Source organism: Belonocnema kinseyi, chromosome 9 (genome assembly GCF_010883055.1).
Source record: "Belonocnema kinseyi isolate 2016_QV_RU_SX_M_011 chromosome 9, B_treatae_v1, whole genome shotgun sequence".
NCBI lineage: Eukaryota > Metazoa > Arthropoda > Insecta > Hymenoptera > Cynipidae > Belonocnema > Belonocnema kinseyi.
This window is the reverse complement of record NC_046665.1, coordinates 110,658,436-110,671,403: the sequence shown is the minus strand read 5'-3', so window position 1 is coordinate 110,671,403 and position 12,968 is coordinate 110,658,436. Positions and strand designations below refer to the sequence as shown.

Here is a 12,968-nt window from a genome sequence, read left to right as displayed (position 1 = left end):
TTTTTCCTGGTTCGCAAAAATTTTTTATTGTCAATGAAATTTAAAAAATCGAACTCTAAAGCTAACAATATTTCCATTTGAATTACTCAAAACTGAGCTGCAATGAAAGCACTCAAAGTGCAACTTTTGAATTTCGAACTCTTAAAATTGAAGTTTAAAAGTTTTTTAATTCAATAATTTTGTATTCAAATCTGATTCAAATGCTCAATAATTTACACATATAAAATGGAAGCTACTAACACTTTTAAACTGAATAATTTTTAATTAAATGCAGTTAATCAGCCAAATTAAAAATTTAATCAATTGTATAGTTTAGAGATTCAGATTCAGTTCTAAAAATATAAATCCATGTAATCCTTTCTAATTTTCTAATGTCTAAATTGAAGAATAAATCAATGAATTAACAACTTTCCAAAACTATATAATTTAAAGCAATTTTAAGCCAGAAACGCTAAAAACTGAACTATTACATTTTTTATAAAATGAACACTTCCTAAATTAAAAGTTAAATTATTTATATTTTAAACGGTTAAAAATCCATAAAATTCTTCCAAATTTCATGTTTGATAATTTTATCAATCTTTCTAAATCATTTTGAATAATCACTCAAAATTATATTTTAAAAATAAAAGTCATTAAGTATTTTCATAGGAAATGTTTTTAATCTTCTGAAGTCATTCAAAATTCTTAAAAATCTTAAAAAATGTTTGTACGAAATCTGCCAAAATCTATATTTTGTTTCAAATTCTTTGAATTTATTTATAGAATAATATGTGATCAATTGTTATTTATACATCAAAGTTGAACAATTTGACTTAAAAATTAAATTTTTTTAACAGAACAATTAAAACCTAACGTTCAAAATTTAGTTTTTTAATATTGTACTATAATTACTGATTTTAAATAAACAGTTAAATATTTCTAAATATTAAGTAATTCTTATTTTTCTGAATTAAAAAATTTCAAATTGAATAGTTTAAAAATGGAATGTTTTAGACTAAAATAATATGTGAAATTTAATAAAATCTTTTAATTATGAATATATTATTTTAAGGTTATTTTAAAATTGAAAACAGGTTTTAAAGTTTTAATTAGGCGTTTACATTTGTTTAACTAATAAGACTTTCCAATTGAAATAGTTCACATAATTTTTAACGTTAGAAACTGGAAATTTTAAAATTGCGAACTGATTTCGAATCGTCTTGTAAAATTAATTATTATTCACCTTTTAAATCGTAAAGAAGAATTCAATTTTTAAAATCATTAATTTATCTTCACAGTTTATCAGCTAAAAATGTTTTTTTTTTAAATCTAAAATCTTCAATTTCAAACGCTTCTAATTTTTAATTGCTTCAGTCTTTAAAACTGCATTTTAAAATTCTTTAAAATAAAATGTACACTTGACAATTAAAATCTAAAATTTTAAATTGGTTAAAGTGGACCATTTTGGAAATGCGCATTTTAAACTGAATGATATCATAGTAAACATTTTTATGCGGAAATTAAAATGCATCTTTAAAATCGTACCTATTCTTTTTAGTTCGGATTTTTGTCACCAGGTGGCGCATCGCAGTTTAACCATTCCCAATACCCGGTAGACAGTTGAACCACTTGATTAAAAATTCATTTTTTATTAACATTTATCATTTTAGTTTTTTTAATGTAGCTTTATTATTTTTGTTAAAAATTCATCTATTTTGTGGAAAAGTGAACTATTTTGATAATATTATTATTTTCTTAAATTAATATTTTAAACTGAAAACGTAACCATTCAACTTTTGATCGAAAATCGATTTTTTAAGTTGATAATGTATTTATTTTGTTGAAAATTCATGTTTTTTTTAGTAGAAAATCAATCTTCTTGGTTGAAAATTCATCTTTTTAATTAAAAAATACTCAATATGATACCCGCCCGCCGCCGAACGTGCTCGACCAGCGCTGGAGGTCGGAGTGCGGTAACAAAAAAAAAATCAATAACTTTTGAACTACTCCAAATACAGACTTTTTTTTCAACAAAATTTTAGGAAGAGATTGTAGAATCTATTGAAACGAGGAAGAATTCGTTCACAGGCGCAGACGTTTAATTAATTTTCAATTGTTTAAAACAAACGATTATTTAAACAATAAAAAAATGTTTTTTACTACCGCTCAATTTTTAGCGGAAAGTATACTTCGCAAAAAAAAACTTCATAACTCAATTATTAAATTTCGATGAACCGTTCGCGAGTAATCCATTTTTGAAAAAAAGACTGTATCATTTCTCAAATAATGTTTTAAACTAAAATCAACCCAAATAGAAATTTAGAGAATCCTTCGAAGAATAAAATGAGCCCTTGATCATTAGGATTAAATAAAAATTGTAACTTTTTCCTAAAGAGAAAGCCTTTAAATAACTACTATTAAATAAACAATTTTAACCTGAATTTTTTTTTTCTGAAGTGTTCTTAGAAGCCTCCATCAAGATTTATAGAAACTAATAATAGATCTGTTTTTGTTGATTTTATCAATCATTTTAAAAATAGGAAACTTTTGAAATTTATTGTATGTAGTGTACATCCTTAAATTAAAAAAAAAAATTGTTTGCTGTGCAAATTTGAAAAAGTGCTTCTTTTTTGAGATTTTTAGCTATATTTACGATGCGGAGACAGGATTTTTTAATGAAACTTTAGGGGAGTGTTTTTGACTCCCAAAAGAACGTTTTCATTGCTGTTGGAACTTTGCGCAAACAACTTTTTTTTGTAAACACCCTATTTGACAATAAAAAAAGCGAAAAAAGTGAATTTAGAAAATGTGATGGATTAGCCCCTTATGATTCCCGGCCATTCAACTGGAATCGATTTCAGAGGGTTTAAAATGTTAAATAGTGTGAGAGAGTTTGTGTAGTCGGGATTTAAAAGTTAATTCGAAATCAAAGGGTTATGGATGGGAAAATTAAGTTCGTTTTCTAAGCAAAGTCCAGGGATTTAAGCAAAATTGCCAGTTTTCTGAGCTAATATTTATTAAGTTTTCAAAACGAACTTTAATGTTTGTTTAAACTAACATTCATCAGTCTATTAATTGTCGAAATTTCTATTAATTATCGAAATTCCTATTTATTATCTTTCATATTTCAACTATTCCTCACTTATAATGCTTTTTCTTGTTTTCCAATTAAATGCATACTGAATTAATAGAACCCAATAAGAAAATCAAACCATTTTTAGTTAAAAGTTATTTCTTTCTGGTTAAAAATTTAATTTTTTGGGAAAAAATGTATTATTTAACTAAAAACTTAATTATTTTTCTTGAAAATTCCTCTTCTTTGGATGGAAATTTAACTAATTTGGTGGAAAATGCAGCTATTTCGTTGAATATGAACTTTTTTGTTGAGAATCAAACTGTTTTGTAAAAAAATTCGTCTTTTTGGCATGAAAAATAAGGCAATTTTGTAGCATTTTTTTATTTTTTTAATTGAAAAACCTTTCTAGGTTGAAAATTCACATATTTTTGTTGTTGAAACTTTCGACTTTTTATGTTAAAAATTCAACTATTTTGAGAAAAATCCCACTATTTGGTTAAAAATTAATGTTGTGTTCAAAATTTATATTTTTGAGGTAAACATTTAACACTTTTCTTGAAATTCATTTTATTTCTTTAATAAAAAATCTTTTTTATTGAAAATTAATTTTTTCTGATTAAAAATTAATTTTTTTTCAACTGTAACTTTAAATATCACATTTTTTGTTAAGCATTTATGTTTTTTCTTTGAAAAATCGACCAATTGACCAACTGTTTGATAAAAAATTCGCCTTTTTCACATGAAAATTTGACAATTTTGTTGAAATTCATTTTCTTTCTTCAATAAAAATAGCTTTTCTTGGTTGAAAATGCATCCATTATAGTAGATATTTTATTTTTTTTGTAAAAATGCCATGTTTTGGTTGAGGATTCAACTTTTTTATTGAAAATTAATTTTTTCGGATAAAAAATTAATTTCTTTCAACTGTAACTTTAATTATCACATTTTTTTAAGCATTTACTTAAATTTACATTGATTTTACTAAAAAATGCATGTTTCTGGTTTAAAATTGAACAATTTTGTTACAAATTCGTTCCTTTGCTGTTGAAAAAAAAATTCTTTTAACTGAAAATTTAACTACCTCTATCTTTAGTTGAAAGTTAATCCTTTTTTATTTAAAAATCTGCCATAATATTTTTGGTTGAGAATTCATAGTTTTGTTTACTAAAAATTGTATCATTTGTTTCTAATTTTCCTTTTTTAGTTGAATTCAACCACCACATTTTTTGTTGAGGATTCGTCTTTTTTTGGTCAAAATTTCAAGTTTTAGGTTAAAAGCTCAACTACTTTGTTAAAAATTTAATTTTTGGTTTAAAATGAATCATTTTGGTAAAAAAAATCCATTTAATTCGTTGAAAATATAACTATTTTGCTAAAAAATTATTTTTTGTTTGTTAAAAATCAAATTTTTTACTGAGAATTTAAATATTCCATTTTTTATCGAAAACTGATCTTTTTATGTAAAAATTCAATTCTTTTTTTTAAATAAATGTATTCTGTTGAAAATTTTTCTGCCGGGTTGAAAATTAAACTATTTGATTAAAAATTAACTTTTTGGTGAAAATTAATTTTTTCAGGTTGAAAACCACACTGTTTTTTAGAAAGTTCGTGTTTTTAGCAGGAAAATTCCACAATTTGGTTGAAATGTTGTTTCTTTCTTGACTGGCAAATTTTTTTTGGTCAGAAAATCAACTCTTTATCAAAATAATACGTTTTCATTTCAAAATTTATCTCTTTTCGTAGAAATTTCATCTTGTAGGTAAAGAATGCAAATTTTTTGTTAAAAATTAATCAGTTTTGATTGATTCAGCTTGTTTGGTTAAATTATTTAAGTAACTGGTAGAAAGCTGAATTATTTTGTTAGAAATTCATTTTTTTATTAAAGAATTTATTTATTTATTTAAAAATCGTTTTATCACATAACGAATTAATTTTTTATTTGAAAATTCGTCTTTTTTGTAGAAAATGAATCTTCTTGATTAAAAATTAATCTATTTTGTTGAAATGTTGTATTTTTGGTTGAATTCAACTGTTTTTTTATTTAAAATTCAAATATTTTTTGGCTGAAATATCAAATATTATTTTATTTTTCGTTGAAAACTCTGTTCTTTGGTTAAGGATTTACCATTGTAGTTGAATCATTATTCAGCTTTTTTGCCTAAAAATTTTAAGAACTGATGGAAAGCTGAACTATTTTGTTAAAAATTAATTTTTTTGATGAGAAAATTAATTATTTTATTTAAAAATTATTTTATTACAAGAAAAATTAATTTTTAAACTAAAAATTCGTCCTTTTTGTAGAAAATTAATCTTCTTGTTTAAAAATTAAATTATTTTGTTGAAATTTTATATTTTTGGTTGAATTCAACTGTTTTTTTTATTTAAAATTCAATTATTTTTTTGGTTGAAATATCAACTATCTTATTTTTCTTTGAGAATTCAGCTTTTTTGGTTAGAAAATTAAAGTAACTGGCGGAAACCTGAAATATTTTCTTAAAAATTAATTTTTTTGGTTAGAGATTTATCTTGCGGTTGAATCACTAAATCTTTGGTTAAAAATTTAAGAAACTTATTGAAAAATGGTTTTCTAAAATGAAAATTAATTTTTTAACTGAAAATTCGTCTTTTTGGTTCAAAATTTAACTAACTGATTAAAAATTAATCTATTTTGTTAAAAATTCGTCTTTTTGGTTGAATCAAACTATTTTTGATTAACAATATAAATTTTTTGATTCAAATATCAACACATTTTCATTTTTTTATGAAAGAATTAATTACTTTATTTAGAAATCGTTTTATTAAATAAAAATTAATTTTTTTACTTAAAATTCGTCTTTTTTGTAAAAAATTAATCTTCTTGTTTAAAAATTAAACTATTTTGTTGAAAAATTTGTACTCTTAGTTGAATTAAAATATTTTTTTATTTAAAATTCAAATATTTTTAGGTTGAAATATCAACTATCTTATTTTTCGCTGAGAATTCAGCTTTTTTGGTTAGAAAATTAAAGTAACTGGTGGAAACCTGAAAAATTTTCTTAAAAATTAATTTTTTTGGTTAGAGATTTATCATTGCGGTTGAATCACTAAATCTTAGGTTAAAAATGTAATAAATTTATTGAAAAGTGGTTTTCTAAAATGAAAATTAATTTTTGAACTGAAAATTCGTCTTTTTAGTTGAATCAAACTATTTTTGATTAAAAATACCAATTTTTTTATTCAAATATCAACACATTTTCATTGTTTATTACAGAATTAATTACTTTATTTAAAAATCGTTTTATTAAATAAAAATTAATTTTTTAACTTAAAATTCATCTTTTTTGTAGGAAATTAATATTCTTGTTTAAAAATTAAACTATTTTGTTGAAAATATGTATTTTTGGTTAAATTCAACTATTTTTTATTTAAAATTCAAATATTTTTTGTTTGAAATATCAACTATCTTATTTTTCTTTGAGAATTAAGCTTTTTGGTTAGAAAATTAATGAAACTGGAGCACAGTGAAAATATTTTCTTAAAAATTAATTTTTTTGGTTAAAGATTTATCATTGAAGTTTATCATGAAATATTTCGTTAAAAATTTATTTTATTGAAAAATTGTTTTCTAAAATGAAAATTATTTTTTTAACTGAAAACTCGTATTTTTTGTAGAAAATTAGTATTCTTGTTTAAAAATTAATTTATTTGGTGAAAAATTTGTATTTTTCGTTAAATTCAACTGTTGAATGATTAAATCTTTGGTTAAAAATTTAATAAATTTATTGAAAGTTTGTTTTCTAAAATGAAAATTTAACAATTTTGTTGAAATTCATTTTCTTTCCTCAATAAAAAATCTTTCTTGGTTGAAAATTCATCCATTATGGTAGACATTTGATCCTCTTTTGTAAAAATGCAACTTTTTCGTTCAGGATTCAACTTTTATATGGAAAATTAATTTTGTCGGTTCCAAATTTAATTCATTTATTGAAAAATTGTTTTCTAAAATAAAAATTAATTTTTTAAGTTAAAATTCGTCTTTTTTGGTTCAAAATTCAGTTAACTGCTGAAAACCTAATCTTCTTATTTGAAAATTCATCTTTTTACTTTTAAATTAAACTCTTTGATTAAAAATAAATTAATTTTGTTAAAAAAAAATAAATATTTTTACTTCGAATCTTACAGTAGGGTTTAAAAAAAAGGTGTCTCAACCTAAATTTGAAGCATTTTAGGCCCTCTTTTAAATAAAAGATCATCACATACCTATTCTCAGGAATATCAGCAACAGCAAAACACAGTGTCCTCAATCCTTCAGTAGCAAACGATTCCAAATGCTCAAGCGTAATATCTCTAAAGTCATCAAATCCCTCCGGTTCAATGTCACTGTCTCCCGTAGGAGTCGTAGCCAATCTTTCATAAATCACAGAATCGGCCCCTTTACAATAAAGCTTGATCTTTCCCTCAGGCGTCCTCAAAATCAGTGACATCCTCTTCCTCGCCGAAGTGAATTCAATCACATTCAAAACCTCATATCTCTGTCTTTCGCCGAGAGCGATAATCTCGACATAAGATGGTGTTCGAGTATCAAAAATATACCCAAATTTTCTGGCCCCATCCACCAAAGCTCGCTCATCCGGCGAAGCCGCATGATAAATAATTTCATCGTCAATCTTCTCCGGAATAACGGTATGACAAGCAGACAACATTATCATAAATTCGTGCAAAATTGCTGCATGCTTTGCGCGATTTCTATCGCTACTTTTCCTCCCCTGGAGAATATCTTTCACGAGCAGACTCTCCACATTTGCCGATCCTGCATTATTAGATAAAGCTTCATTAGTGGATCCAGTTGGCACAATTCCGTTCTCGCCGAGAGGAGTCGCATCGGGCAAATCGTAAACCTTCCCCGAAACAGTACACCGCTTGAATTCCATTATATTCTTGGTCAAAGTTCCAGTTTTATCAGTGAACACATATCCAACCATTCCCAGTTCCTCGTTCAAATTACTCGTCCTCGCCATCGCCGGCGTGTCCGACTCGGGATGATACATTTCGATGTCCATGTTGATAAAAGTCGCCTGAACAAATCTGACAACCTCCAGCGTCACTTGGAGCGAAATCGGGATCAGATTGTTAAACAGGATGATGAAGGTGAGCAAATTGAATGCAAAATTCTTCGACATTGCTTCATTCAGTCCCAAATACCAGAGTCCGTCCTTGTTCGCCTTCATCCAAACGACATTGAAAACCGCCGAGAGGAGACAGAGGAACAACAAAATGAAGAATAGCATCAGAATTTGGGTGTTGGTCATTCTGTCGAGGGTGGACCTCTTCAGCGGGGCAGTGCTCGTATTATTTTGCATCAGTTTCGTGTCATGTCCGGTGTAAATGACAACTCCAAAAGCCCACTTTGTATTTCGTAGCATCGCGCCTCGGAGCAACAGTTGATCGGGACCCAGAGGTATGCTCTGCTTGTTGGTCTCTCTCAGAACACCATTGAATTCGTAGAGATGTCTATTAGGTGCCTCACACTGAATATTCGCCCGAAAGTTCATCAACTCTGCGGTGTCCAACAGATTCGCAGTTTCGGTATGAGCTTGTCGGATTTTCAGATTTGTTTCTCCGTCGAGATTTGCAGTTTCGATGAACGAGATTCCCTGGGGTTCCGAGGAAGAAAGAAGAATCAAATCCGCGGGGAAGAAAGTATTGTTCTGTACTTTGACAACATCACCAACAGCCACATTTCTCCACTCAACCCACTGCCATCTTCCCTCTCGTAAAACTTCCACTTCCCTCATATTAATCTCATCGTCAGCTCGGTGTCTTTTGATGTCCTCGACAATTTCCTTGATTGCCGAGACAGAAAGGATGAAAATCAAAGGCACGAGGGTTGTGTATCGCCCGGTTGGAGAGACATCCGGGATTTGTTGCATCAGAGCGATAAAGAGGAAGAAGCAGTTGCTGTATCGGCGAAATTGTTCGAAGAGAAACGAAGGAATAAAGGACAGAAGAGAATACTTTGCGGTGGTGATGTGATTGTTTCGATATTTGGCTGGCTGGTGAAGAACATTCACAAAAACGACTCGTTCCTCCAATTCTTGCTCGTGGGGAAGCTCCTCATCTCCTGATCGAGGCATATCGTGTTCGGTTCGACTTTCTTCGATTTCCGAGCGCAGTTGGGCAATCTCAGTCTCCTGGTTTTTTATCTTCTCGAGGGGTTTTCTTGGATTTTTATGAGAGAGCGACAGACTGATGTTGTCGACATTGTCGATTTCGCCTAAATCGATGGGACTGCCGACAATGTAGGGTCCGGAATTTTGGCTATTTTCAGAGCCGGTTTTGTTACGAGGACTTGGTAAAGGCGAACCATCCATATGCGGAATTGAATGCAAATCCGGGGGCGTGAATGGCCGAAGAGGTGATGAATTTGGAACACGGGGGTTCCCCTTGGATGAGGGTTGCATTGGTTCCTGGGGGTGAAACTAAAGTGGATAATTGACTAGCATCTTTCCAGGTAATCAGCATCTCACAGGGTCGAAAAAAAAACTTTCGATGAGAGACAATCCACCTCGGGATTTGGGGAAACTGGAAAAAATTAATTTTATTTCCAAAAAGATTGAGAGCTTTCCATTTTAAACTGATTTAAAATTATCTCTTTAGATTTAAGGGGTTGCTTTACCGAACTAAATAACAAAAGAAAAAAAGGGTGATTTGTTGAAAAAGCGGGAAAACATCCTGTAAACCGAAATCCATATTTAAAGAATTTATCATTTTTAGCTCGTTAAAAAAAAAAAACAAAGTTACAAAAAGGTAAATTTTTTGGGAATGGTGGTCTACCATTTCGCCACCTGGTGCCGAAAACTGGAACTAGAATGAGTAGGTACAATTTTAAATATGTATTTTAATTTTTGCATAAAAGGGTTTTTACGGTTTTTTTGTGAAATATAAAACAATGATTAAACACTGAACACAAATCTTTATTAAAGACAAATAGTTTTTCCCCGGTTCGCAAATATCTTTCCCGGTCAATAAAATTTAAAAAATCTAAATCTAAAGCGAAACAGTATAAGTACAAGTAATAAAAAATAAACAACAAATTAAAGCATTCAAAGTGGAACTCTTGAATTTTTAACTTTAAAAATTGAAGTTTAAAACTTTTCAAATTAAAAATTTGTCTATTGAATTGTTCAATAATTTACACATATAAACTATTAACACTTTTCAACTGAATAATTTCAAGTTTAGTGAATTTAAACTACAAAATTCAGAATTTTTAACATTGATAAATTATAGAATTCAAAGATTTAGATTGAGTTCCAAAAATAAAAATCCAGGTTAACATTTTCAAAACTTTAAATTCAAGAATCAATCAACGAACTTTAAAAATTGTTAGAATTATATTATTCAGTTATTTTAGGCCATTAAATATTTTAAAATTAACATTTTTTTCAACTTAAAAGTTCTTAAATTAGAATTTCAATTATTTTCAATTTCAATAGTTTAAGCATCCTTGAAACAATTGAACTTGACATGATTTATAATAATTTTAACAAATAATTAAGATGCTTTTTACGAATTGTGAAAGGCTCCAAACGAATAAAAAAAATTATCTTAAAATTCCTAGGAAAATTAAAAAGGATTCTTCAGTTTGAAAAATTATTTTAACAGAATATTCAAAAAGATTTTAAGAGATTTCCAATATTATTCAAAACGACCCGGGAAGAATTTAAGGATTTAAAATTTTTTTAAAAATATTTTCTCAAAATTGTAGGAAAAATTTTATTCAGTTTAAAAAATGTTTAGAAGTTCTGAAAATTGTTTTCACAAACTTCGTTTAAATTACTTGATATCATTTTAAGTTTTCTAAATATCTCTAAAGTTAATCACATTTTTCTACAAATAATACGTGTTCAATTATTATTTATACATCAAAATTCGACAATTTCGCTTGCAAATTAAACATTTTATTAAGTACAACAATAAAAATTGCAACGTTAAAATTACGAATAAATTACGAATCTGGAAATTTTTCAACTTTTAACAGATATAGAATCGTTTTATCAAATCAATTATTGTTCAGTTTTTAATACTTAAAGTAGATATCCATTTTTAAAAATTATTTATTTATATTTACAGTTAATAAAATAAAACTGATTTTTAACAAAAATTTCAACTTCAAACTTTTTAATTTTTAGTTTAAAATTCTTTAAATTAAAAATATAAGTTTAAAAATAAAAATCGAAAATAGAGAACTTTTCAGGTAAAATATTTTCGAATTACGCATTATAAACTGAATAATATCATAATTGAAAAATATATCAATTCAACTAATTATTTAAAAAAGTGTTGAAATCAAACTAGGACAGAATTTTCTTCTGAAATTTTGTAAAATTCCCGGCCAAGAAAAAATTCACTGTCATTTCCCGGGTTTTCCCGGTCTCAAAAAATTCCCGGTTTTTACGGTTTTCCGGTCCAGCGGCCACCCTGCATACAGTGAAAAACACATTTTTGATAAATAGGTTTAAACAAAACAATTATTTCACTATTTCATGTAAATTTCAATATATTGTAAGCTTCAATAAACTTTAATTAATGTATGTAGCGACAAATTTTATCCAGATTATGCGAAGAATACAAATAATAGAAGATTCGAATTTTTATTACATATTTTATGTATGAATTAATAAAAATTTACTTTTAGTTCTACTTTGCTTAAAAATAAGTGAATTTAAGTTTCTTAATCTTTTGAAAATCACAATACATAGTATGATAATTGTTTTTTTTTTGTTAGAAAAATATTTCTGTCAAAAAATGTGTTTTTTTACTGTATAATATGTAAATTCTATCTAAAATCTTTTGTTTTTGATAAAGACTTTTTTTATTATGCAATTAATATTTTAAACTCAAGAAAAAAATAGTTAAAACACTTTTATGCACAAATTAAAATGCATATTTAAAATCGTACCTACTCTTTCTACTTCGAATTTTTGTCACCAGGTGGTGTGTCGCAGTTTGACCATTCCTAATAAGAAAATATTATTTTTATATCCAGTTTTGAACTCTTATCTGTATTTGCAATCATCTTGAATTACAACTTGAGCTTAGAAATAAAGAAAATAATTTGTTTATTGTACAATTTTATTGTTATAAACAAATTTTATGATCAAATAAGCTATTCTCATAGTTTTATTTACGAAAAAAGTTATTTGCCATATAATATGTATCAAAGTCTCTTCTTAAACTTACTAATCCATATGAAATTGTTAATACCGAACATTATGCTTTTTTATAAATAATTTAAAATAATAAAAGAACAATTTTCATCCTTTTTTAGCGGGAAAAATTCTTTGCCTTCTTAATACATATGCAAGTCACTTTCAGAACATAATAAATTAGTTAACAAATAGACCATTTTATTCCTTTTTTGACGGAAAAAATCTTTGTTGCCCAAAATGTATTTGCGTTTAAACTTCTGATTTAGTTTTATAAATAATTTATGTTAACAAATAGATTATTTTCATCCTCTTTCGTGAAAACTTTGTATCTTAAACTTTTAATCTCGAAAAAAAAATTCTTTTTCATTTTATATGTATTAAACTAGCTTATAAAAATGAATATAATCCATTAAATTGATGATTTTAGTAATTTTAATAATTTTGATCAGATATTTTCAAAGCTATACAAAAATTTGCTATTTTTTAGTTTTAATTATTTTTAATAAAGCTAAATGTTAATTTTTTTACAATTTTTTGCAATTTAATAATTCTGAGAAGCAATTTCAGCAGATATTAATTATTTTAAGCAAAGCTAAGTGTTAAGTTTTAACCATTTTCTGGAGTTTAGTTTCTATTAATTAATTTAAGAAGTAAAAAAAAAACTGGTTTATTTTTTCTATAAAATTTGTTCTTAACAATAAAATTGTACAATAATCAAA

At 26.5% G+C, this 12,968-nt stretch overlaps 2 protein-coding genes across 5 annotated transcripts in view; both read right to left on the bottom strand.

The window, feature by feature from the left end:
- Positions 1–12,968, bottom strand: part of LOC117180871 (PDZ domain-containing protein 8) — a 174,488-nt gene that overhangs the window by 65,152 nt on the left and 96,368 nt on the right. The window lies entirely within an intron of this gene.
- The window catches only part of LOC117180869 (probable phospholipid-transporting ATPase IA), a 39,695-nt gene that overhangs the window by 15,326 nt on the left and 11,401 nt on the right, over positions 1–12,968 (bottom strand). For all 3 annotated transcript variants that reach the window (XM_033373432.1, XM_033373430.1, XM_033373431.1), the window contains exon 3: positions 7,298–9,619. In XM_033373432.1, coding sequence (XP_033229323.1) covers positions 7,298–9,498 — 2,201 coding nt within the window. In that variant the 5' untranslated portion in view covers positions 9,499–9,619. The remainder of the gene's footprint in view (positions 1–7,297; positions 9,620–12,968) is intronic.